The 21146-nt window shown below is 45.0% G+C and overlaps 1 protein-coding gene across 1 annotated transcript in view; it reads left to right on the top strand.

The window, feature by feature from the left end:
* The window catches only part of tspan2b (tetraspanin 2b), a 53969-nt gene that overhangs the window by 18686 nt on the left and 14137 nt on the right, over positions 1 to 21146 (top strand). Inside the window, exon 2 of the mRNA XM_084332834.1 lies at positions 14881 to 14983. Within this exon, the coding sequence (XP_084188960.1) occupies positions 14881 to 14983 (103 nt within the window). The remainder of the gene's footprint in view (positions 1 to 14880; positions 14984 to 21146) is intronic.

Raw genomic sequence — 21146 nt, 5'->3', positions numbered from 1 at the left:
AGATCGGCCAACAACACCGATATGGTCACCGTTACGTCGTGCATCCCTTTAGAAAACCTCAGAACCCAACCCTGTTGTTGTACACAGCCTGTTGAGCAGTGTGCTCTCTGGCTGCCGCACCCCCTCCCTCCTCCACCCACCCGAGCCCTCCATCGAACACAATGGGATTTACTCCACCCAAGGTTCTCTCACTCCATATTCCCCTCCAACTCTCCCCCCGAGTTTATAGTCTTATGTGTCCTCGCTCCTGTTCTCTCAAACCTAAGTAGACTAAAGGCTGTTTCAGACGACTTTATATCCCACGCATTATTGTGGTGTTTGACTGTGTAGGGTAAAGATGCTCCTCTTCAATAATAGCATTAGCTAGACCCTCTCTTTATTCTTTCCGTAAATAGAAATACTTCGCAGTTAAGGCCGTAGGTTGACTCAAACTAAGCATGCAGTTCAGCATGAGGCCAACCCCCTTTTGGACAATGGAATAATCCCTGTCCTCTGGAAAAATTCCCCCCTCACAAAAAAAAAGAAGTAAATTTAACTACGCCATTAAAAAGTACACCATAAAGAGAGAACTTCAATAAAGGCCTGGAAAACAGAGGACTTCCAATCCCTTGTCCCAGAAAATAACCAGACTTTTAAAACTGAGCTGAGAGAACACAAAGACTCTCTCTCACGCCAGGCCGCTCTGCTGTTCTCATTTCCATCGTCGACGACGTGTTAAAGAAATAGACTTGAGTGTTTTGTTTTGCTACTGAAGGAGGTGCAGCGCTAGTCTGTGTCCTCCTGCGCGTGAAAAAAACTAAAACATTCACCCCCCCCCCCCCCCTAACGACCTGGGTCTCTCATTTTCTTCTCCCCCTTTCATTCTCTCCCCCTCCCTTCATTGTGTCTCTCTCTGCTCCCCTCCTATTGTGCGCCAAAGCGTAGTCACAGGGAGACAGTGGGCCTTTGTCCTTTGGGCGAGGTGTGGAGAGAGAGAGATGAGGAGAGGAGGGGTGAAATAGGAGGACGGGGGAGAAGAGATAGAGGGGAGGGTGTAGATTTTGAAGATGGAGAGAAGGGGGGTCGGGCGTGTTTGCGGGGGTGTAATGGGTAATGGTGGTAGGCAAAGTGGTGGTGGTGGGGGGGGGGGGGGGTTAAAGTAGGGGGGGATGAGGGGGGTTAATGGGACCTCAGGGACAAACAAGGCCCTGAAGTGCCACTGAGTTGAGGATGTACTTAGCATGTCAGCCGCTAACCACACAGAGCTCGATGCAACTTCCTGCCGTATTATCGGTTCAAGACAAAAGCATCGCTAGCCTGATTCGACTCGGACCTCTTTGTTGTTTGGGCTTCAGACAACTTGTGGGCAACTATTGCTGATATTGATACAAGGCTTTGTTAGTAATTAGGGTTGGCTGAAGCTCAAAACAGCCCTGAGCCCTATTCAACTGTGGCATATAACCTGTTCCAACAGCACATGTATACATTATACAACGCAGCCTGGGATGACCCCAACCGCTGTAACATCGGGTACGCGTTCGGTGCGTGCCCGCACGGCCTGAAGGCAGCGATGTTCACCTCACGTCTTCCAGTGTTCACCATCCCAGTGTTCCCACAAATACCGGCCCTAACCGGATCCAGAAGCCTCTCCCTCTCTGGTGTAATCCAGCCGGGTCAGACCCACAGCCTTCAGGACCACTGATGCTTTACAACCCCGGACCCGTCAACACCTCCTCCCCAGCTGTCCCGTACATCACAACCCCTGTGACCCGGAATCCTCCGCTCGGGAGGAAGCCGGCCTCCTACAGCCTCCAACGCCTGTCCCGTTCCCATGCTTTATGGCCTTGTTGCGACTGGCTCCGCTTCAGCCGTGCAGGCTCAAATATAGACCAGGGACCTGAGCTGAGCAGAGCGGACGAGGGAAGAATGAGACACAGATGACGAGGAGGAAGGAGAGAGAAGTCAAGTCAGCTTTATTTATATAGCATGTTTACAATGACTAAAAGCCAACAGTGCTTTACAGGTAGGACACAATAAAAAGCATGTACAATACAGTAACAAATAAAATACACTAAAGTTATAGTAAAAAGTATAGTACACTAAGACGCAAACAAGAGCAAAGTGCAATATAAAAAGAGACGAGAAGTAATAAAATAGATATGTCCAGAGTCCAGAGTAACAGCAAACGTAATGTGCAGGTGGCAGGCTTACTCTGGTCAAAGGCCAGCGAGAAAAGGTGCGCTCTGGGCAGATCTAATGTGGGGGGAAGGCTGTTCCAGAGCCGAGGGGCTGAGAAGGGAAGGAATGACGCAGAGCGTCTCTGAGCGGATCTCGGCCTGTCTGTCTGACATCTCCGCCTGGATGACGACCAACCACCTCAAACTGAACCTAAGCAAAACAGAACTGCTCCACCTGCCGGCCAAATCCTCCCCCCTGACCGACCTTTCCATCACAGTCGAGAATGCAGCTGTGACCGCGTCCCCGACCGCCAAGAACCTTGGTGTCGTCCTCGACGACCAGTTGAACTTCTCTGCTCACATCGCAGCGACAACCAGAACCTGCAGATTCCTCCTGAGCAACGTCAGAAGGATCCGCCCCTTCCTGACAAAAGAAGCCACCCAACTCCTCGTCCAATCAACAGTCATCTCCCGCCTCGACTACTGCAACGCACTGCTCGCTGGCCTCCCGGCCACTGCCACCAAGCCTCTTCAACTCATTCAGAACGCAGCGGCCCGCCTGATCTCAAACCTACCGAAGTCGGCCCATGTCACCCCACTTCTTAGGGACCTGCACTGGCTCCCCATTGCTGCACAAATCCGCTTCAAGGCCCTCGACCTGGCATACCGTGCGGCAAAGGGAACCGCTCCCGCCTACCTCCGGTCAATGGTCTCTAACTACACACCCTCAAGACCCCTATGCTCTGCATCTTTTGGCCGCCTCAGACCTACTCCTATCCAAGCTCCGGGAGGGTGATCAAAGAGAAGTCGCCTATTCTCAGTCCTTGCCCCACAATGGTGGAATGAACTAGGGCTGGGCGATATGGCCAAAAATGATATCGCGATAACGATATCGATAACAATAAAAAAAACTTGACAAAAAAATAAATCGAATAAATAAAAATAGTTTTTTTTATTTTGCAGCAATTCTTTGTCGTTGCCGCCATCTTTAGTGTTACATCCCCTCACACCAGTTGTCAGGCTGCAGCTGGTTTGAAAGCGAAAGTAAACCGGCATCTCTGCTGGCTGTGGCTCCAGGGGAGTTGAACAGTTCTGGCTCTGCTATTTTCTTTTCTATCTTTTGGCGCTTTTTTGGTGGACAAACCACCGCACATGTGCACCGTGACTCATGACTGGAGACTAGCTCTGCTAGCACACATAGCCTACTGTGTACAGACGGTTTCAAACTGTATTTTAAATTAGAAGGCAAACAAAATTAGGGATGCACGATATTGCTTTTTTGACACCGATACCGATAACTTTATGCTCCTCAAGCCGATAACCGATATCGATAACCGATATTTATTGTATTATAAAAAAAAATTAATGTGTATTTTTTTTTATCAAAAAAATCTTTTTTCAACATGAAACAAAACATATCACAATACAATAATAATACATAAAAAGACTTCCCAGGACAATAACTTAACACCAACTTAAATGTGACCTAATCAGACAACAGAAACAAAAGCCAAGACAACAGTTTTGACTGATAAGTGACCATATTTATTTTTCCAAATGAAAATTCACAATCCGTCAACAGCTTGTGGTGCATCCAACCTAAGACACTCGAAGCTTTTTGTTCTTCTTTTTTCAAAGCGGAGCCTTGAAAAAGAGGCTTTGAGTGGACACATCACCACCTCACATCACCACCACAACAACGGGTCACCTGCGGCATCACCACCGCCACGGTGTTGGGGGCCCGCGACGACGGCGCGAGCACGCTTGTACCTATTGACGAGTCGTTTGCTAAATTAAAGAAGTTTGACAGAAATGACCCAAGGGCTCAAGCCGCTAGCTTTTAAGCAGTCCTTGGTGGTGCAAATTAACCTGGCTACTATGGAGCAATAAGTGACTGCGTATTCAACCAAGGGTTGCATCACAGCCACGAAAGGGGCTAGCTTTGCTTAGCTCCTCGCGTCGTCGTGGGCTTCTAAGTTAACACAATAACACACCGTTGTGGCGGTGGTGATGCCGCAGATGACCCGTCGGGCTGGATGTATTGCAAGTTTTTGCCCTTTTCCCTCCTTGTGGAACTTCTGCATTGCATTTATTACAAATAGCAAGCGAACTTTTTCCTCTGAAAATCCGAGTACCGACGCGGCCATCTTTGTTGTTAAAACGTCCGTGCTGCTTCCAGAAACTTGCGTGGCTACGTCACAGCCAAGAAAGGGAGCGCTGGATTTGTGTAAAACGCCCTGTTCCTAAACCACACGCTGTCAGTCGTACCACAGTACTGACGCAACGGGAGGAGCCTACAGTCAAAACAAACGCACTTCATTCCAATTCACCCACACCGCATTTTTTTTTACCAAAAAATATATTATATTATCGGAGTTATTAATAACGGTATCAGGTTTATCGGGATGACGTCATAATTGCTGATATCGCCGATAATTATCGTGCATCCCTAAACAAAATAAAAGAGAAAAATAAATCTCAATTTGGTCAGTATTGTCATTTGGACAAGCAAAGCCATTACTTTTAAGTTGCAGGCAAGAAAGACAAGTCTGTCCACTGTCTCTGGTTTTAAAACTGCCCTGTTGCAGGTAAAAAAAAAAGAAAAATCGATATATATTTTTTCCGATATCGATTATTAAAATATATCGCGATAATTATTTTTATCGTTATATCGCCCAGCCCTAGAATGAACTACCCACCCCAGTTAGGACAGCCGAAACCCGTCCAATCTTTCGCTGTCGACTAAAGACGCACTTCTTCAACCATTATCTGAAATTAAAAAATAAATAAAAAATACCTAACCCTAACTAACCTTACTGTCATGCACTTGTCCTAATAAACTAACCTACACTGTAAGTAACACACAACACTTTGATGAACATTGTTACGCAGCTGATAGAGTTGTACCCTTCCTGATGACTTGTCGTACAGAACTTGTAAGTCTCTTTGGATAAAAGCGTCAGCTAAATGTAAATGCAGAGGAATAGTTGTAGATGTGATGGCGGAGATATAGGAGAGGAAAGGACACTTAAAGTGGTGGAATAGTTGTAGATGTGATAGTGGAGCGATAGGAGAGGAAAGGACACTTAAAGTGGTGGAATAGTTGTAGATGTGATAGTGGAGCGATAGGAGAGGAAAGGACACTTAAAGTGGTGGAATAGTTGTAGATGTGATAGTGGAGAGATGGGAGAGGAAAGGACACTTAAAGTGGTGGAATAGTTGTAGATGTGATGGCGGAGAGATGGGAGAGGAAAGGAAACTTAAAGTGGTGGAACAGTTGATGATGTTTGTCTGGAATCTGAAAGAGGGGGTTGTTTTTCCTGAACAGTCTTTTCACCAGCGCTCGTTAGGGCAGGACTAACAAACAAACGGATGAAGCAGCAGCACCAGCAGCAGGCCACTCATGAACTCTCCGAAATCTGGGGACAGGCAGGGACCATGCTAGGGCTGCAACGAACGATTATTTTGTTATAGATTGATCTGTCGATTATTTGATCAATTAGTCGATTAATATAAATGATTAATTTACCAGAAAAGTCATGTTTCTATTATTTATCTAGTATTTAAAAATGTTTTACTAGTATCCTCAGGTCACATGGGTATAGTTGCCTCTTTGACACCACCTACTGAATACCCAGAGTAGGAGATGAGCCATGAAGTTTATTTATGTCTATAAATGCTGTGTAGTGTGGATGCCTACTGTACATGAGTAGGGTGAGTAACCTACACATGCCATTACTTATTTTTGTCTATTGACTCATTATAGCTACTTTATTATCTTGAAATAACAAGCTATAACGCACATCTGTTACTATGACATTGTTTATCATTACATGCAATGCCTGTAGCTAAATGCTGAAAAACAGGGAACAAAATTCACTTTTTAGCTTTAGATTCAGAAAAACTACCAGCCAGAAAGATTTCTTCCTGGCCAAAAATTATAAATAGCTTTTTAGTATTATCTCCGTGAATTATTATATGTATTGTGTGTTATCTCTCCACTCCACACTATGGTAGTGCTTGTGCCAGCACAGGAGATACGATAAAAAAAAAAGTATATATAGGCCTAGGCTATATACATATTTAAATCAATATCTTCCTTTTGAATAAAATAGGCTCAGGAATCAGGATTGTTAAAGATTAGCCTAATCCAAGGCAAAAGGATTCGCCTATAGTTAATGCACACACACACAAACAACACACACAAGAGAGTGAGAATGGCTTATAGCAGACTAAAAGATTTTATGATATTTTTGCTAATGAAGTGAAATATATATTATCATCAACTATCCAGTTCGTTTTTATAGTGTAACGCTACTTCAAATCATTGAACGTACAGAGAGAGGGAGAGGGCAAAACTGATTAATCCTGTGCCTGTGAGCGTTACCAGGGTTAGCTTAGTTAGCGTTAGGAGCTAACATTAGTTAAGGTTTTTACCGCGACGTGGGCATACAGGAATGGCGAGGATGTAATAAAGCATGTTAGACGCATTGGACCCGTTGCTTGCAGAGTTTTCATTGCACATAGAAACAGCGCGACTCGCAAGAGGAGTTTTCACAGGGGTGTAGAATGCAGGGCCGAAGAGCTGTCATAGCTTCTAAAATGTAAGGTGGGGGTATCGGGCTTAGCCCCTCCCTTAACAGCTGGAGTTGACATGAAAAGCGGTAGTTATCAAATGCGAGGGAACGCACACTGGCGAGTCCTGGCTCTAGGCAGAATCACGAATAGTGATTTAAGAAAAGTTGTTTATATTTTGAACGTGATTCATTGCGCACTAGTTAGATTACACGTTGCGCATATTATGACTTGAAACGTCTACCATTTCCATCGCAAAAGGCACATACAAGTAACAATATGATGCGTCAATCATGAAGATGCAAATAGATGAAATGTCATGCACAATGACGTCGGCGACGGATCGTTGCAGCTCTAGACCCTGCGACAAGCACTGTCATCATAAATACTCTACATTAGACCCTGCAACAAGAACTGCCATCATAAATACTCTACATTAGACCCTGCAACAAGAACTGCCATCATAAATACTCTACATTAGACCCTGCGACAAGAACTGCCATCATAAATACTCTACATTAGACCCTGCGACAAGAACTGCCATCATAAATACTCTACATTAGACCCTGCGACAAGAACTGCCATCATAAATACTCTACATTAGACCCTGCGACAAGAACTGCCATCATAAATACTTGTTTTGGAGCTCAGCCCGGGGCTTTATAGTGTGGACAAGGCTTTGATACTAGTGATGCACCGACGTGAAAATTGTGGCCGATACGATAACCGATATTAATATTGCTGTTCTGGCCGATACCGATATTTACAGATGTCGATATCTCTGTATAGAAAACACTTTTTTATGATAATCAAATAAAGAGCTATTTTCCAAAACCCATATTTTTTTTTTACTTTTGTAACTTTTTTTCAGAAATGACTGATATTTTGAGGCCAAAACATGTAAAAATAAAAACATTTTTATTTTATTTTATTTTTAATATCGGCCCATATCGGCCCTATCTTGATATTGGACCGATACCGATGTGTAAAAAAAACGGCCATATCGGCCGATATTATATCGGCAGCCGATATATCGTGCATCACTAATTGATCCGTCACCTGACAGGAGGTGTTACTGTCCGTTGATTTATTGTAACCGTACGCAATCGTGCCCTTGTGGAAACAACAGCTTTTCAGGGGGTAACGTATTCCGTCAGTTCCAAAAGTTCGCCCCCTCTCCGAACTTTTCCGTCTGTCAAAACGGACACTAATCTGGCGGAGACGGGACACAGCGCCAAGCCTGTCCAACGAACGGATACTCTGATCAGACACAGCGGATTAGATTAGCCTCATGGGGCGCGGGAACAGCTCTGTCCCCGTCCCAGTATTGATCTGTACAGGGGGGTGTGGCATGGTATTGCTGTGTATAGGTCTACTCTGTGTCCCCAAGAGCATCTCAGGTCTCTGTCTCCAAGATCTTCAGGTTTATTCCTAGAGACTGAAAGACATTTGATTCAAGGTTCATCGACCTGTTAGGGATTCATATATAGCGTCCCAGTTGTGGTCAAGACCCACCTTGAAGCAAACACTGCAGTGTTGTGTGCTGCTGGGTGACCACTTTCCAAATGTATTCAGTTACTGATTACAGAGCAACAATTGTTATTAGGAATGTTATGCCCCGATCGATCGGCCACCGATCGTTATCGGCCGATAATCAGTATAAATATGCGATTGGTGATCGGTGATAATGCTTTATTTTCGCCGATCGTCAAAACCGATCACTCGCTGAGTTCTGTCTCAGACACCGGGAGCTGCACACAGTGCTGCGGCGTCTGCTCCTCCGCCAGCCCCTCCCGCACGCATGTAAACACGGGTCTAGTCTAGTGGGACGGGACCTCCGTGAGGCGCTAACGTTAGCTACCGTTATAAAATGACCCAGTCAACTATTCACTTTTAGTTTAATACATGATGAGGCATTGTCTAACCGAACGGTATCTAGCCGGCTAGCTACTGATAGCTCCTGATATCAACAAATGCTCCAGCAATAGTCTAGTACTAGTGTATGATACCTCCATTAGCTCACGTTAGCTTAGCTCACTGTTCAAAACGAAATGTCCCATTCAACTAAATAGTTCACTGAGGCGTTGTCTTAACGTTATATAGCCGGCTAGCAGTAGCTACAGATAGCTCCTGATATCAATGTCTTATAACACTCATTCGATGCGTATTCGAGCCCCGGCTTGCATCGCAGTCACAAACGGGGATAGCTGAGGGAGTAGGGTATATCTGCAGAGCCTAGGGTATATCTGCAGAGCCGCAGATATACCCTGCTGAGGGCATACGGAATGTGATTTGATCAAAGCAGAGTATACACACAGACAGTGGAGATAGCGAGCATTTTGACTTGTTGCGTGGTGGCGATGTCTCGCAGATAATACAACTACAAGTATAATGACAGGGCGGTTAGGTGGCCGAGCGGAGATTGCGTTCGTCACCAACCCCGGAGCTGTGAGCTGGATTCGCCTGTTTGAATCCAGCTCACAGCTCCGGGGTTGTCACCAGTTTGGCTGGCCGTTCACACTAATACAATTGGCTGTATTAGAGGGTGGGAGAAGCTGGCGGGGTGGGTCCGGGTCGTTGTAAACAGCGACTGCTACAGTTCGGTCGGGGCGCCTGCTAAGCGCGGATAGGACCTGAGGGGGATAGTGTGATCCTCCCACACGCTACGCCCTCTCAATGAGAATCCGCGCTGCCAGGTGAAAAGAAGCGGTGATTGGCTGGACGTGTGTCGGAGGAAGCACGTGGTAGCCTCCACTCTCCCAGATGATCTGACTGTGGGGGGTAAGTGCGCAGCGACCAGGAAGGGACTGGGAATTGGCATACGACTAACATTGGGATGGGAGAAAATCGGAGGAAAATGGAGGGGGAAAAAGATCAATAAAAAGAAAAGAAAAAACTACAAGTATAATTATATAATATATATATTTTATAAAAAAAAATATTAAAAACAAAATTATATAAAATAAAAATGTAATCAAAAACGATCGATATCGGATCGGTATAGGCCGATATGGCTCAAGACGATCGGTGATCGGTATCGGTGGCAAAAAACGTGATCGGGGCATCCCTAGAATGTTATTATGATTATTGGATCAACTCCGTAACATAATTTGATTACTTTGCCTCCATAGAATATCAAGCAAAGCAGACAATTTCTTGTAATTTCACCGTAAATTTACAAAAATGTCTATAATAATGATAATAATATCATCAATTACAACAATGACTAGGCTGACCATTATTTCAAATGACATAAAACTATGTTTCCATCCATAATTTCACGAAGAAAATGCCTTAATTAACTTCAAATTAAAAAAAAGTTACCTCTTACTTAGTAATCCTACAGTGTTTCTTTCCAGAAGTATCCATAATCCGATCATCTTTTTTACAGTAACTGTAACGGAATATGGTTGGTTACACATCCTTTTTGGAAATGTGTAACCCATTACTCCCCAACCCTGTATGGATGTATATTCCCTGATGAGGGGAAAAGCTAAAGGGTCTGTTAAAAGACTCAAGGTGCGGCGCTGCCCTCCACAGCCAAGCGAGGGGTTGTCACGGCAACCCAGGGAGATTGCAAGAGCTGTTTTTGAACTTGAATTACAACTAGAATTGTGCCAGAACATACCGGCATGTTCAGCTAAGTGATGTGCCGATGACATAGCCTCACTTTCGCAAGCAGGAAGGGATGTGGTAACAATTTTGGTCAGTCCTTTTAGCCAAAATGAACTATAATAGATGGTGAAGTGTTTGGACGAAAGTAATTTGATTCTCTCGCCCTCCGTATATTTAGCTCAACTCGCGTTGGAACACCACTCCTGTTGCCTAAGTGGTGGGGCGGCCGGGCAGAGTGGAAACCGGGTGCCGCCGGTTGCTTTATTTACGTAGAAAAATCACAGTGAGAAAGAGAGAGAGCAACAGAATGAGTCTGAATGAATGAATGAATGAAAACTTTATTTAACAGATTGCAGAATGGGTACAATACAGTACGGCTCAATACATACAATTGTTAAGGGGATGCAGACCTGAGAAAGACGTTTGTCTTGTTTCCATCAGGGTCCCCCATTTTCAATTCATATAGACATATATGACATACATGACATACAGATAGTCAGTACTGCTACATCTATACATTTATGACATACCAGATTTGCAAATACAGTACTGTTTGTGATACAGAAGGAGTCAAGAAAAGGGAGTATATACATTTGACGTAGAAACTGTACATTGGAGGAGGTTGGGTGGGGGGGGTTGGGTACATTGGGATATTGACAACCATACTGGGTAATTTACATTGGAGGTGGTTGGGGGGGGGGGGGGGGGGCGGGGGGCACACTGTATAAACAAGTAACACTGTACATTGAGGGGGGGGGGGGGGAGACACTGTACAAACAAACACAATTGTACATTGAACTATTGACAAAACCATACTAGGTAAATGACTGTACATTGGAGGGGGTTGGGTTAGGATATTTACAGGGGCCAGTGTTGAATTGCAGTCTCCCGTAGGTGTCCCTTGAGAGAGGTTTTGAAAGTGGGTAGTGATCCACATTCCTTTACAGCTTTGGGTAGGGCGTTCCACATTGATGTGGCATAATTGCGAAACGTGTTTAGTCCCTTATTTGAGCCGAATCTGGGTTTAACATGATTTGTGGAGCTCCCTCTGGTGTTGTGATCGTGGTATTCACTGACCTTTGGGAAGTATTTTGACATGTACATGGGTACCTTGGTCGTGTAGTGTATCTTGTAGACCAGGCCCATTGCAAGTTGTTGTACTCTGTCGTCTACTCTAAGCCATCCTAGGTTGTCAAAGTGGGCAGGGGTGAGGTGGGTTCTAGGAGTAAGGTCAAGCAGCAGTAGTCTGACCAGTTTGTTTTGAGATGTTTGTAATTTTGTTTTTAGCGCCTTTGAGGTGCTTTGGTACCATGAGGTGCAAGCATAGTCGTAGTACCCCTGAATGAGTGCTCCTGCCAGAGTCTTCAGGGTGTTCTTGTTTACCAGAGAGGAGATCCGGTACAAGAATCGAGTTCGTTGGTTGACTTTTTTTATTACATTGGATGCCATTTTGTCACAGGAGAGATTAGCCTCTAGGATGGAACCCAGGTAGGTAATTTCATCTTTCCTTGTGACAATATTGTCACCCACTGTAACTGAGAAGCCGTCGGTCTTGCTGAGTTTGTTATTTGAACCGAAGAGAATGGACTCTGTTTTGCCCATGTGTAATGATAGTTTGTTATCAGCGAGCCATATGCAGATTCTGCCTAGTTCCGAGCTGAGGGTTTTTTCAACCTGTAACTTGTTCTTGTCAGAGACCAGCAGGGCTGAGTCGTCCGCAAACAGGAACAAGTTGCAGTCACAAGCTGACGACATGTCATTTGCATAAATTAGGAACAGTAGCGGTTCCCCTCCCAGGGAAGCAACACTGAGAAACATGCTAACTTTTACACGAATAGATTGTAACGTAAAATGACGAAGGCTCCCACTGATGTAACGCAATGTTGTCAGATCTGAGTACTGGAATGGAAATGTATGGGCCACATGAATGAATGATCATTACATTTATAAATCGCTTTTCTAGACACTCAAGTGCTCCCCACAATGTAGGGTGGAAATTGCCTCCTTCACCACCACTGGTAGCACCCAACCTTGGGCTGAAAGGCTCAGGAGAGAAGGATTGACAAACAATCAGCCAATTAAGGGGATGGCCTTGATTGCCCACATGGCACTTATTATGAAAATGTCTTAATCATTTCTTAATTTATTGGCTACATCTCTCGGAATGAGGATTCCCTTGGTGATATAGTGTGGGACGGATTGGTCTGCTTCATGTTGGCCTTTTAAAGCACAGGTCTGAAGAAGATTTGAAATGTCAAAACATTGGGCCTCATTCATGAAGCGATATAAGAACAGATTTCGTTCTTAACTAGCATTTCATCTTATTTTGTTTTCTTATGTTTTATTCTAAGAGTGGTCGAGAGCACTCTTACCCAGATAAGAAACTCTTACCCAGATGAGAAACATAAAAAAAAAAAGCCTACCATTCCTAATAATAATAATACATCAGATTTATATAGCGCTTTTCCTAATGCTCAAAGACACTTTACAAAACAAACAATACAATTCAATACAGTTTTAGTAGATACAATACAATATATATAAAAAGGTGAGAGAGGAAGGAGTTCATGGGTTGAAAGCAAACCATTGGTCAATTACCCCCAAATACGACTTTATAAACCCACTTTTCAATAATTATTATTATTATAACTTATTGCGTGCGTCCTTCTTCTGAAATGGATTATATATTGCTGTTAGAACAGTTAGATGCTGGCTGCCCAGGCGTACGCATAGAACGCATATTTACAACATCTCCTCTCTTCTCTTCTCTGCTCGTACAAGTTCTGAGTGCATTCGGGGTATTAGCCACAGGGACCTTTCAGAGAGAGATGGCAGGTGACAGATCCAGTATTTCCCAACCTACTGCGCGATTGGTTCTTGACAAGCGTCATCAAGTCGTTCAGTATTGACAAAGCCCACTTTGCTGGAACAATTTATTTCGCACTATACAGTACGCGGTATACGTATAAGTACAAGTATAAGTCTTTATTTGTCATCAGATTAACACACACACACACATGCGATGAGCGACCCACAGGAACACACACATGCACTGAGTCACGAGTCGTGAGATGTGTGTGTGTCATTTTGAGATCAGTCCCAAAACGCTTCCTGTTGAATATATCAGAGAGCGATCAGATGCTGAAACTCGGCTGTTTTACACCCGCCTCATTCACCTAATAAGGAGATGGCGGGCGTGTCTGTATGCAAATGATTTTAGCGTGATTGCGCATTTGAATTTAAGAATGAGTCAACATGCAACCGACCTGGGTAAGCACCGATTTCGACGTTAAGATCGGCTTGATGAATGTGGCGGTGGCTTTTCTTTTCTTTTTTTTTATTGATCTTTTTCCCCCTCCATTTTTCCTCCGATTTTTCTCCCATCCCAATGTTAGTCGTATGCCAATTCCCAATCCCCTTCCCGGTCGCTGCGCACTTGCCCCCCACAGTCAGATCATCTGGGAGAGTGGAGGCTATCACGTGCTTCCTCCGACACATGTCCAGCCAATCAACCGCTTTTTTTCACCTGGCAGCGCGGATCCTCCCTGAGAGGGCGTAGCGTGTGGAAGGATCACACTATCCCACTCAGGTCCTATCCGCGCTTAGCAGGCGCCCCGACCAAACTGTAGGAGTCGCTGTTTACAACGACCCGGACCCACCCCGCCAGCTTCTCCCCACCCTCTAATACAGCCAATTGTATTAGTGTGAACGGCCAGCCAAGCTGGTGACAACCCCGGAGCTGTGAGCTGGATTCGAACAGGCGAATCCAGCTCACAGCTCCGGGGTTGGTGACGAACGCAATCTCCGCTACGCCACTTAACCGCCGCTGGCGGTGACTTTTCTTATATTCTTGCTTACCTGTCTGTTAAGAGAACAATAAGAAAAATAATAAGAGAGTATTGTTGAATGAGGCCCATTGGGTTGTGCTGCTCTGTGGAATTGATGTTGTATAAAATAAAAAATGTAAAGGGGCACTTCACCGGAAAAACAACGCTGATTTATTTCACACATAATGAATCTCACACATAGATCCCGAGACTCTAACCTGTTTTGCGCACATTCATTTGGTTTGACAGTTATTGAGAGTTAAAGAGTTTGAATATCTCCTCCCATTATGTGACATAATGGGAGGAGATATTCAAAATCCTTAACTCTCGGGCACCCATGTAACGCGCTGCGTCGCAAAGCGGCCGACCTGGGTTCGATTCCTGGACCCGGCATCCTTTGCCGAATGTCTTCCCCCCGCTCTGTCTCCCGTTCTTCCTCTCTCTCTCTCTCTACCGGACTGCCCGGTAGTACAAACAAATTAAAAAAATATCTACCAAAAACATAATAATAAAAAAAAAATCCTTAACTCTAAAGAACTGTCTTAACTAAATGAATATGTGCAGAAAAGTGCCCCTTTAACGCATCTTACATTGTCTACTACTACGTAGACATTTCCTCTGCTAAATCCTACACATGGCCTCGTCTTCGTGCTAGTTGTGTGGAAGGATCCTGCGCTGAACGCTCGTTCTCTCCTCTCTCCCTTTAGCTGATGGGCTCCTTGGTGCTGGCGGTCGGGCTGTGGCTGCGCTTCGACCCAGAGACCATGTCTCTACTCCACGGTGAGGGAGCTCCAGACACCTTCTTCATCGGTGAGTAATGAAGTGCACCTCAGCCAGTCACCACTAGGGATGCACGATAATTATCGGGCCGATATCAGCAATTATGACGTCATCCCGATAAACTCGATAACGTTATTGATAGCTCCGATAACATATAATAAATTTTTTGGTTAAAAGAAATCCGGTGTGGGTGGATTTGGATGAAGGGCGCTTGTTTTTATTATAGCCTCCTCCCGTTTTGCCAGTACTGTGGTAAAACTGATAGCGTGTGGTTTAGGAACAGGGAGTTTTTTCACAAATCCAGCGCTCCCTTTCTTGGCTGTGACGACATGTGACGTAGTCACGTTACATTCGGAGACAGACAGTCGATCTGCCAATTACGTCCCACGGCTTGCACCCACCTCTTCTTCTTACCACCAATCAGAAGCTCTCGTTCGTTTATTTACCTCCGGATTGTCAGCCATTACTTACTCGGAGCTAACGTTATCTCCCCGCCAGCCACATTGACAAGTACCAGCGCTTATACATTACTGGCAAATGTCTTGTTGCACTTGTGGCAACGAGCGTTGTCAGCATCGACTTTAGTAAAATAGACCCAGACTTTTGAACATTTCGTTCTGTCCGCCATTATGAGAGCAGAGCTGTCTGTACTCGGTGTGTGTGTGTGTGTGGGAGGGGAAGAGAGGAGGGAGCAGGCAGCCCGCTCCCCGCGCAAGCACAGAGACACAGAGGCAGGAGAGATAGACAACGGCCAACAAGATTAGTTTGCGACGTTTAAATTACTAAAAAAAAAAACTCCATAATTTCTCGAGTACAGATAGCAGTACCGATGACGTCGGAGCTTATAAATACAAAAAAAAAAAAAAAAATGATAAAAAAAAAATATATATATATATATATACAGTTAAAAAAAATATTATAATACAATAAATATCGGTTATCGGTATCTGCTTGAGGAGCATAAAGTTATCGGTATCGGTGTCAAAAAATCAATATCGTGCATCCCTAGTCACCACGCAGGAGAGGTATATATTAATAACCAATCGACCGAGAGAGAGAGAGAAAAGGGCACCTGGTGAATGCTTTAGGGAGGTATCCAATTATGACCTGTCAAAGGATGCTGTCAAATAATGTCCATTACAAATGGTCCATTATCTCGGGGGAACCATGCACACGCATTGCTCTAATTTATTTATACCAGGCTCTATCTGGAGGAGGCTCTCATCTCTACCAGGCTCTATCTGGAGGAGGCTCTCATCTCTACCAGGCTCTATCTGGAGGAGGCTCTCTTATCTCTACCAGGCTCTATCTGGAGGAGGCTCATCTCTACCAGGCTCTATCTGGAGGAGGCTCTCATCTCTACCAGGCTCTATCTGGAGGAGGCTCTCATCTCTACCAGGCTCTATCTGGAGGAGGCTCTCATCTCTACCAGGCTCTATCTGGAGGAGGCTCATCTCTACCAGGCTCTATCTGGAGGAGGCTCTCATCTCTACCAGGCTCTATCTGGAGGAGGCTCTCATCTCTACCAGGCTCTATCTGGAGGAGGCTCTCATCTCTACCAGGCTCTATCTGGAGGAGGCTCATCTCTACCAGGCTCTATCTGGAGGAGGCTCTCATCTCTACCAGGCTCTATCTGGAGGAGGCTCTCATCTCTACCAGGCTCTATCTGGAGGAGGCTCTCTCATCTCTACCAGGCTCTATCTGGAGGAGGCTCTCATCTCTATCTGGAGGATGCTCTCTCATCTCTATCTGGAGGATGCTCTCTCATCTCTACCAGGCTCTATCTGAAGGAGGCTCTCATCTCTACCAGGCTCTATCTGGAGGAGGCTCTCATCTCTACCAGGCTCTATCTGGAGGAGGCTCTCATCTCTACCAGGCTCTATCTGGAGGAGGCTCTCATCTCTACCAGGCTCTATCTGGAGGAGGCTCTCATCTCTATCTGGAGGATGCTCTCTCATCTCTATCTGGAGGATGCTCTCTCATCTCTACCAGGCTCTATCTGAAGGAGGCTCTCATCTCTACCAGGCTCTATCTGGAGGAGGCTCTCATCTCTATCTGGAGGATGCTCTCTCATCTCTACCAGGCTCTATCTGGAGGAGGCTCTCATCTATCTGGAGGATGCTCTCTCATCTCTACCAGGCTCTTTCTGGAGGAGGCTCTCATCTCTATCTGGAGGATGCTCTCATCTCTACCAGGCTCTATCTGGAGGAGGGCTTTAAATGTGTTTATTGACATAATTTCCGACTGTGAATACAACTCTGTGACGGAGGGAATATTCCTACCACAGCCTCCTCCGTACACGCACCCACGAACACACACACACAAATATAGAAACACACACCGTCTGGGTGTGGTAGAGGTGGGGTCTGACTCAGGGTTCAAGGAATTTTAAGTGTGTGTGTATGTGTCTGTGCATGTGTGTGGTTGGTTTGTTCCATTGAGTCTGTTGCTCTGTTTACAGGACGTGTGTTTGTGAGTGTGGGCGCGCATGCATGTGTGTGGTTTGGTTTGGTGTGGTTTCCAGTGAGCCTATTCCTCTGTTAACAGGATGTGTGTGGCATAAAAGCACTCTCTCGCCCCGTCGCATAAATCTGTGCGTCCGCGCCGCGGCCGGGCGTGTGATTTAAGAGGACGGCGTAGGTCTACTGTAGATGAAGCCGAGAGACGTGCGAGAGAAACCGCAGGCCTACCATACACATCCGCTCCGCTCACTCTCCCCACCTGGAAAGGAGAGAGGGTGATGGACCGATGGGAGAGGTGTAAGACGAAGGGCTGGTGAGGCGGTGTTCAGAGGAACGGATGCAGATTCACAGAGAAGAGAAAGAAAGAGGAAGCACTCCCCATTGCCGCACGAATCCGATTCAAGGCCCTCGACCTGGCATATCGCGTGGCAAAGGGAATGGCTCCCGCCTACCTCCAGTCAATGGTCTCTTAACTACACACACCCTCAAGACCTCTCCATCTTCTGGCCGCCTCAGTCCCACTCCTATCCGAGCTCCGGGAGGGTCATCAAAGAGAAGCAGGCTATTCTCGGTCCTTGGCCCACAACGGTGGAACGAACTCCCCACCACAGTTAGGACAGCCGAAACACAACCAATATTTCGCCATCGACTAAAGACACACGTCTTCAATCAATATCTGAAATTAAAAGAAAAAAAAATACGAACCTTCTTATTGTCATGCATGCTTCCTAATGTACTAACTTACACTCAACACTGTAGCTCAAGTCTGAACACTTTGATGAACATTGTTACTCAGCTGATAGAGTTGTACCCTTCCTACTGACTTGTCGTACAAAACTTGTAAGTCGCTTTGGATAAAAGCATCAGCTAAATGACTAAATGTAATGTAAATGTAATGATGTTATGTTAACTCAAATGATGGCTACCAGCCGAGGTCACGACACCGTCTGTGTCTGTCGTTCTGTGTGTGTTTGGCAGTCTTGACATTTGCATATAGGTATCGCTGATGGGTTAGATGGGCCAAAAATAATATCATTTGGAATTATAATAATAATAATAACTTTATTTGTATAGCACCTGGCTTTCATACAGGAATTGCAGCTCAAAGTGCTTTACAGCAGAAAAATAACAGGCACATAAAATCAAATTTTTATTTTATAGCATCCCAATAGGCCACTTTGTTTATGGTTTGATTCTATGGCATATAATTACATATAAAACAAGCATAAAAAAGGTAAGGCAAATCACAGTTTTAAAATGACATAAAACGAGCATAAAAAGATGGCAGCAAAGTAAGGCAAATCACACAATTGTCATTGTTAAGTTGAGGAAGTGTTCTGCAACACCCCGGCACTTCCCATCCTGTATCTGCGAGGTCTACAAGGTTCTGGTCACTGCCACTGGGTCTATGTGTCATCTGTGTTGCCGTGGAATGTGGAATATATGCATCAGTGACATATCGCCCGCCCCAATAATCCCTGTGCACTCTGCACGCAGCTGTTTGTCTGAGACCGATGATAATGTCAGTTATTTTAATCCTGATATGTCTCCAGATAGTCTTATATAAATATCAATGCTAAAATTAGACTTCTCTATCAATGCCGCATTCTTCACTCCTGGCTTGTAACCAAGGGACCTCTCGACAATAGTTCACACCACACTCCGCTTGACCTCCTCTCAGGTTTTCTCACATTCCTGGTCCTGTTGTGACTGTTTAGTGTATTTATTGTATTGACTTGTGCATTTTATATTGTATTTTGTATTCGTCTGTTTATTTATACTGTGAAGCACTTTGGTGCAACTTCGGTTGATTTTAAATGTGCTCTAGAAATAAAGGTGACCTTGACCAATATCCTCAAGGTGCATAAGACATAATAAATGCATTAAAAAGATACAATAGATATACAAAAGAATGCAAAAACATAACAGAGTATATGCGATCGTTTAAAACAACCGCAGCTTACGGTGGTATGATTGGTAATTATGGATTGAAACTGACCAAATTATACCAAAATATTGAGTATTTAGAGTCTGTTGTATGATGTTCAACATGTGTGTGTGTGTGTGTGTGTGCCCATGCCTACATTGTGTGTGAGTGTGTGAACAAGGATCATTCAGATTACGGTTGTGTACTGTTATTTTGCCCCGGTTCCAGTTCCTGGAATTCGGTATCGGTACACAATGGTACCTTTTTTAGGTACTTAACTCTCTGTAATAACATAACAATTAATTGCAGTTGTAAAAAAAGTCTAAATTTTTATTTATTTAGAACATTTCGTCATTTATTGTTATAACACACCACACCACACAAAATAAATGGCATGTATTATGTTTTTAAATGTTTAAATATCAACATTATCTGGCCATCCTCAGTAAATATTATCAAACCCTGGGTCCCCCCAGGGCTGTGTTCTGAGCCCCCTGCTGTACTCACTCTACACACACGATTGTGTGGCCAAGTTCAGCTCCAACTCCATAGTGAAGTTTGCAGACGACACGGTGGTGGTGGGGCTGATCTCGGACAACGACGAGAAGGCCTACCGGGAGGAGGTTGAGGTACTGGAACGCTGGTGCCAGGACAACAGCCTGCTCCTGAACATTGGTAAAACCAAGGAGCTGATCGTGGATTATAGGAGAGGACAGCAGGAGACACACACACCACTGATGATAAACGGGGCTACCGTGGACAGGGTGAGCAGCTTTAAGTACCTGGGGGTCCACATCTCAGAGGATCTGACATGGTCAACACACATAGACACAGTCGTAAAAAAGGCGAAGCAGCGCCTCTACCACCTGAGACAGTTAAGGAAGTTCAGAGTATCAGGGAAGATACTCCAGTCCTTCTACTCCGGAGCTGTAGAGAGCATCTTTATGTTTTTGGTAGATATTTTTTTAATTTGTTTGTACTACCGGGCAGTCCGGTAGAGAGAGAGAGAGAGGAAGAACGGGAGACAGAGCAGGGGGAAGACATTCGGCAAAGGATGCCGGGTCCAGGAATCGAACCCAGGTCGGCCGCTTCGCGACGCAGCGCGTTACATGGGTCACCACTTGGGTGCCCGAGAGTTAAGGATTTTGAATATCTCCTCCCATTATGTCATCAGAGGACACTGAACCCTTGTGTTGTGTTAATTACAGTTAAATCACAGGACAAGAAGGCCCTACAGAGAGTGGTGCGCTCAGCCGAGCGTACCACGGGTATTGCACTACCTCCCCTGCAGGTTCTATACAACAAGAGGTGCAAATCCAGAGCCTGCAGAATAATGAAAGACCCCCACCACCCCAATAACAGCCTGTTCCAGCTGCTGAGGTCAGGCAGACGCCTGCGAACCCCAGCTACTAGGACAGAGAGGCTTCGGCTCAGCTTCTTCCCCCAGGCCATCAGAGCCTTGAACAATGAACACTGAGTGCCACAGAACACTGAACTTCTCACACACAAGCACACATGAGCACACACACGCCACGCACGCTGTGCACGCTCACACACTAGCAGCCACTTTAACATGAGAAGGCACACACTCATGCCGCACACACCCACACTTATGGCCAAAAAGGAAAGGTCACTTTAGAAATAGTATAACAACAGTAACATTGTATTGCACTACCAAAGGACCCAGCATGTCCTATATGCTCTGTAAATAACTATGTACAGATACCGAGATGTCCCACCATGTTACCTGTTACCTGTTTATTGCACAATGTTGTTTTTTTATTGGATTCTATTATATGTTGTA

Source organism: Notolepis coatsorum (assembly GCF_963971535.1).
Source record: "Notolepis coatsorum genome assembly, chromosome: 17".
Classification (NCBI taxonomy): domain Eukaryota; kingdom Metazoa; phylum Chordata; class Actinopteri; order Aulopiformes; family Paralepididae; genus Notolepis; species Notolepis coatsorum.
This window is presented reverse-complemented; position numbering and strand designations above follow the sequence as displayed.